This window comes from Coloeus monedula (assembly GCF_965178545.1).
Source record: "Coloeus monedula genome assembly, chromosome: 1".
NCBI classification, from domain to species: Eukaryota; Metazoa; Chordata; class Aves; order Passeriformes; family Corvidae; genus Coloeus; species Coloeus monedula.
In genome coordinates this window covers 97,115,546-97,122,441 of record NC_138781.1, presented here as the reverse complement: position 1 = coordinate 97,122,441, position 6,896 = coordinate 97,115,546, and the positions used below count along the sequence as shown (strand labels likewise).

General features: G+C 38.7%; 1 protein-coding gene across 1 annotated transcript; it reads left to right on the top strand.

Moving 5' to 3' along the window:
* Positions 1-4,247: 4,247 nt before the first annotated feature.
* MSANTD3 (Myb/SANT DNA binding domain containing 3) lies at positions 4,248-6,696 on the top strand. Its single transcript, XM_082283202.1, has 2 exons — positions 4,248-4,984; positions 6,259-6,696. Exons 1-2 carry the CDS (start codon positions 4,570-4,572, stop codon positions 6,666-6,668), a joined length of 825 nt encoding a protein of 274 aa, XP_082139328.1. The 5' UTR covers positions 4,248-4,569; the 3' UTR covers positions 6,669-6,696.
* The last annotated feature ends 200 nt before the right edge of the window (positions 6,697-6,896 follow it).

The window sequence follows — 6,896 nt, the reverse complement described above, 5'->3', positions numbered from 1 at the left end:
ATGTGTGCAAGCAAAATAATGCATGTGTGTGACATATTTATGAATATGTGTGCATTTCCTAACTTGTGTAATTTTTTTCAAGATATTCTTCCAGCAGATCACAGCACATGCCTTATAGTCTTTAAAAGAAGAATGCTGTACAACATTTCTCAGTAAAGATGAGGACCTGAGAAATATTTCTGTTATCTTAAAGCTATAGAGGTTTGTGTAAGAGGACAAATACTTAGGACACTGATTTGTTTTAAGGCAGGTTGTGAATTGAGTCATGCCAGGAGAAGATAAATAGGATAATGTGCTTTCTTACTGCATGTGTCTTGGAGCCTAGGTACCTATAAGAGTGGGAGAAGCTTTCCAGTCTTTGTTTCTTAGAATTTACTCTGCAACTGTCCTCAAGCGCCCACACAAATCAATCCAGTTTGCTGGATGAGCTATACACAGTAAACTACTTTCATTTCAGCACAGATTCCTACCTGCTAAATAATATCCCAGGCATATGTCCTGGAAGGACTGCTTAGCCTTGAAATGGAAATTCTGTGGGCTTGTGAGAGTCCTTTCTCTCATTTTGCAGAGGAGCCAGTGGGCTGCAAGAAGGTAATTAATATGCGTAAAGAAAAAAGAGGTGAATGTAAATATTTGGTGGTGTTTTGATGCAACTTCTCGGTATTCTAAGTTCTCTGACATCTCAGAGTGCTTTCTTGTTCACCTAATTGCAAATGGGCTTTAATACATTGAAGAAAATAGGCTAAGTGTGTAAGAGCTTGAGAAGAGTCTTCCAAAACTCTTTTTTTCTATGCAGTAAATGCATTAAACTATCCACACCAGTTCTTGAGTTCCCTTATATATCCTAGATCATAATCCTGGCTTCTTCACAGAACGGACACAAGTACAGTGTGTATGTTTAGTAAACAAATAGTAGGAATGTGATTAGTGGAAGGAAAGACCAATATATTCTTCTCAGGGTAGGACCTATATTTCGATTCTTAAATGTTTAGTATTTGAACTTATGACTGGGGATCTCAGATGCTACCACAGTAAAAATAATAGAAGTAAATGATAGTGTGGTACTTATGTTTGCTCCATTCATGAAAGATCAGCTTTTATTCTACTACATAATTTGTTAATATATCAGAAGTTATATTTGGAAATGTTTTAGATATTTATTGACATCAGTTGATCTCTGCCACTTTGTGGAGCTAGATAGCACCAGCATCTGGAATCCACAAGTCCTAGTAATATTGTTTAACTTTTTGAACATAGTCTCCAAAGTTCTGAAAATCCAGTTTTTCTAAACAAAGGGATTTTCTAAATATATAATGATTTTTTTGTCTGAGATTCTCTCACCTTTTCAAAACTAGAAGTAAGATTGGCATTCATCAGTAGAAAGTAGAATCAGTCCTTTCTGATCACATGGAGTCTCTGATCCTGGTTTTTCAGGATCATAAACTACTGGGCCTTGAAACTTGCTGGTGAGGCTGCATTTCATCCCATTCCTTGGTGGAATTGAGGTTAAGATAGAAAACCAGTATTTAGTCCCAAGAATTTCATTTCAGCAGCTGTCCAAAGCAACTTAATGGTTTGGAATGGTGCAATAAGTATGTAAGTAAAATAGATTAGTAGACAGATTCTATTCCATTATAGGTCTCTTTTATTTTACATATTTTCAGAGTGGTTTCATGGAGAGAACTTGCCAGGTTTCAGTATCTTTGCTAGGAAGTCGATTTCCAGGCTACTTTTTTTTTTTTTTTTTTTCCCCTAATTTGTGTTTTATTTAAGGAACTCCTGAAGCAGCTAGTCACTTCTTTTAGACCTAGACATCGTAATGACTGGTATGCACTGAAAGAAGTTTCTTTACTTATACCTAGTTTGTTCTGTGGGTTTATAGCTGTTTAAGAATTCCTGTCACCAACGTGGGGGGTAACTTAAGTTTTCACAGACCATAAAAAATAACTTGATACAGTGTGACAGAGGAAATACTGAACCAAGAAACAGTCTTCCTTATGCTCAGCCACCCAGCTCTCTTCCTTCTTCCTCCTTTTGCTTTCATGTAAAATAAACTAGCTCTTCTATGACCAGTAGCGCTATTAAAGTCTGTTGTCCTATGGGTCATTCCCTTAGTCCCCTAGGTCTTTTCTGCTACAAAAACTTCAGCTTTCCCATGTCCTCCTGACACCAGGATTTGGTAAGAGAGAGCAGAACTGTGACTATCCAGGACCCACATAGGGGCCAGATGCCCAGGCAGGATATGCCCAGAGAGAACCCAGTCAAGAGCTGACAGAAAGTACAAACCAAGTGTTTGCTGCCTTTTTCAGTAGGGGTGCAACTTAGCTGCTGACTTGACCTAGACTATTACTTATTTCTATTCACTTTGCTTCAGTTTTGCTGTTCCAGGCTTTGTTCCACTGTGTCCTCTTTTCTTTGACTCCTTTGTTTTGCTGCTGTCATGGTTTAACCCCAGCCGGCAACCAAGTGCCACGCAGCTGTTCATTCACTCCTTTCCCCCAGTGGGGTGGGAAGGAGGATCAGAAAAAAAAGTAAAACTTGTGGGTTGAGATAAGAACAGTTTAATAATTGAAACAACATAAAATACAATAATAACAACAATAATAATAGTAATACTTGTAGTGAAAAAGAGAGAGAGAGAGAGGAAAAAAACTCAAGAGAAACAAGTGATGCACAATATGATTGCTCACTGCCCACAGGTCTCAGCCAACTCCCTCCTCATTTATACACTGAACATGACATTTTATGGTATGGAATATCCCTTTAGCCAGTTCAGATCAGCTGTCTTGGCTGTGCCCCTTCACAGCTTCTTGTGCACCTGCTCTCTAGTAGAGCATGGGAAACTGAAAATCCTTGACTTGGAATAAGCACCACTGAGCAACCACTAAAACATCAGTGTGTTATCAGCATTATTCTCTCTGAATCCAAAACACGGCCCTGTACCAGCCTCAAAGAAGAAAATGAACTCTGTCCCAGCTGAAACCAGGACACCTGCGCTTTGTCATATTTTATGGGCTACTTGAGAGACCTGCTGTTTTCATGCCAGACTTGGGTTCTCATTTTGATATTATCTTGTCTGTTAGCTTTCCTTATAAATATAAGTAGTTACCTTTACCAAAAGACATGAGAATAATTGCACATACTAAGATGTTTGGAGGAAAGGAACTACAAGGATGGCACAAAGAAAGTCCTAGCGCAGTGGAGTTAAGGAAAAATATATTGAGAAGAGGAAACTTGATGGTGATATCTAGTGCATCATCAAGGAATGCTATGAGACAAGTAGTAGAAACAATGGGCAAAAGACTAGAAAATTCATTCTGGGAGAGTGCTAGGCTGTTAGGAATATGAACCAATTATCTTATATATGTTGTATTGCTGGGTTTAATGATTAAAAATGGAAGAAATGAGAGCCAAGGCAGAATTTCTGCCCAAAATCCAGAAGTAATTTGGGCTATGCAGTTATAGTGGGAAGGAATGCGGAAAAAAGTGTGAAAAGATAAAAGAAGCAAAACTACATTTTGTTGCACAGTCATATGTTGTTAACTCAATGCAATACTGCTTTATTCCTTTTTTTTTTTTCCCAATGGCCAAGAATTCCCTGCTATCAGCTACCCTTTTCCTACTGACTCCGTAAGTCCTAGGCTTGAGAAGAGAGGTGGTTGCTGACGTGGTGTAAGTGTATAGCTGTGGCTGTACTGAGTAAGGCCAAAACTCTTTCTAGCATGGTCATTGCCTCTCCAGAGTGACCAGCAGCACCAATGCAAGGAAGTGCCACACATGCAGGGCCAGTAGTCAGGGGCAAAGGACCTGTACCTTCCATGTGGTTGGCTTCTGGAGTTATTTCTTGTTTCCTTGCAACTCTTGCTGCTTCTCAATATTGTAATACAGTTCAGGATCCTGCTGCCTACTGGGTATCAGCCAGGGGGTGGCTGAGCATGGGGGAGAACCAAGCTGACAGGTCTTTAAAAAGACAACTTCTTACTATCTTTGCTCATACAGTTTTCAAATATTGTAGAGAGAGGGGAGAAATTAGTTATACACAACCAGCAAGGACAGTACTTTGTGTATCAAAGGAAACCCAAACATGCTGAAGGTGGCTTTAGAATTAAACCTGAGCTAGCAAGGGCTCGATTTTGGAATTTGTTCCTAAGTTCAGGGCTTGGAAAACTTTCTGGGAGTGAAAAAGAGCAATGAACAGGAAAAGAAGATATAGAAGATATTAAACTCAAGATACTAAGTAAATACTAACTATTTTGTATCAAGACAAATTGTAACAAAGACAACTATTCATTATAGTCTACTTCTGGAACTGTGTATCCACTAAAGTGGCAACACAAACCAGCATGTAATTACATTATATCTTACCTGATCGTTCCATTATGTACTCTAGAACTGCTCACAAGCTATTCTAGAAAATAAAATTAATCAGAAGCTATGCTTAGGAGGGTTTTTGCTGAAACACAGTTCCCTGATACTGCAACCAGTTCTAATTTGTGTTTGGTTTGTTTTTTTTTTTTCTTTCGTTATTGTCTTCATAGGAATTTTGGCTTCTTGGAGAAACAGTAGAAAATGCAAAACGAAATAATAAAGCCTGCTAAATACTTCTCAGAAGTGGAGAAGAGTGTGCTGCTTGCGTTAGTTGAAAAATACAAATACGTGCTTGAATGTAAAAAAAGTGATGCAAGAACGATTGCTCTGAAGCAACGCACGTGGCAAGCACTAGCTCATGAATACAATTCACAGCCCAGTGTATCGCTGCGAGACTTCAAACAGCTAAAGAAATGCTGGGAAAATATCAAGGCACGGACAAAAAAGATAATGGCACATGAAAGGCGGGAGAAGGTAAAAAGAAGTATTAGTCCACTTATAAATACTCACATCGTAGGGAAAGAGAAGATTGCCAGCATAATGCCTGAGCAAATGTACTTTTTGCAGAGCCCACCAGAAGAAGACTCTGAATATCAGCCTGATGCTTCTAGTCAAGGTATAAATGTTGCTGTAACGATGCAAGTAGTATTGCTTTGTATGTCATTTTGCCAGTAATTCTTTTCCAAATCTCTCCACTTAGCTCTGACTGCTGAATATAGAAAAGTAACTTCAGAGCTATGATATTACAAGGCTCTGTGTATTTCCCTAGGCCTCGGGGAGTTAAATGGATGTTCATCTGTTTTTGACATATCTGCTGCTTTGTGGCAAGCATCACAGTTGCTATCATGCTGGCTTTCCAGAGAACAGTCCCAAGGATATTTTTATCGTTTTTAAAGTATCATTTTGCTGGTGTAAAAAAAAAAAGCCTCCAGCAGCAAATTGATACACAGTTGCCTGCTGCAAGAGTTTCCTGTAGGTCTTTCCTCCTTTGTTTTCAAGGACTAAAAAGAGTATGTAAAGCCGTATTTCACACTGCAGTCTACACTGGAGAATGGCCTTTCTGAAGAAGTTTAGCACTACATTCTTCCTTGTTTGGCAAGCATACATAGAAGAAATAATTCAATACCAGAAGGGAGAATGGCTACAACAATTTCTTGCAAATTTTATTATGTCAGGATCTCACACAGAAGACTGTCCTTGCTCAAAATCCAACAAAAGCTACATTGTTAGATAACATTCTTAGAATATCTCTTTCATAATTGCATTTACTATAATTAATCACTGGGATTTGGATAGGAACGTATTTTGAGACCCTCATTTGCAGTGGTAACTATTCTGTTCCCTGAGTAGTCTCTTTTATTTCAGAAGAATTGGTAGAGCCTTCTTAAAGTTAGAATAATGTGATTTTTTCCTAAAAATATACACTACTGTGTTTACGACATCTACAGCAGAAATACGGAAAAAATGAGAACTGTTCTTCCTAGTATTCCCTTTTTGATATTCATGTTGATACAGCTTCGCCTGACACTCAGATCTTTCATAAAAATATTGCAAGTCTCATATGGATTTAGCTTAAATGTCTGCATTAAGGTTTAGCTCCAGGCTCAGCCACCTAAATTTAGGTGTCCACTTATAAGTGTCTACATTCACTTTAGTCTTCTGAACTCCCACTATAGCCATGGAGGTCTTTCAACAGAGGCCCAAGTGGTTCTGTTCAGTCCATTATACCCTTAGTATTCTGTAGCAGTACTGCACTATGTAGTGGCTCCTGTGCATTTCTACTGGAGCACAAGGTTTAGATGCGCGTATCAGCAACTTATGTTATCCCATTTCTGTTTCTTGCAGGAGAGGAAGAGAGTACTATAATCCTTTTTCTTCTTTTGTTTGCAGAGTCATTTGTTGTGTCAAACAGAGAACTTTGTGATGAAGACAAAGAGCTGGTGCATTTTCCAGTATGTGAAGGTACCTCCCAACCTGAGCCTTCGTGTTCTGATGTCAGAATAGCAGCAGATAAGAACTACAGAAGTAAAGCATCTCAGGAAAGTGCTCTGAAAAAGATGCATGAGGAAGAACATCATCAGCAAATGTCAATTTTGCAACTGCAGCTAATCCAAATGAATGAAGTTCATGTGGCAAAGATACAGCAAATAGAAAGGGAGTGTGAGATGGCTGAAGAAGAACACAGGATAAAAATGGAAGTGTTAAATAAAAAGAAAATGTATTGGGAGAGAAAACTGCAGACCATTACAAAAGAATGGCCTGTATCATCCTATAACAGACCCTTTCCTAATTCACCTTAGAATATAGAAGGGCAGAGAGTCAGTCTGATTCAGCACATTTATGAGTAACATGCACTGGAAAAAGGGTTTTCTACTGTGAATGTACAGTGACAGGATAGGTGCCTGGCTGATAGTGAACACACTATGACTCTTAATGTTTAGGGAAACAGTGGTATAGACCACCACGAGGAAAACTTGTTCATTTGTAGGTAGTTCTGGTTTGTTTAACTCACATACATGCACAGTGTT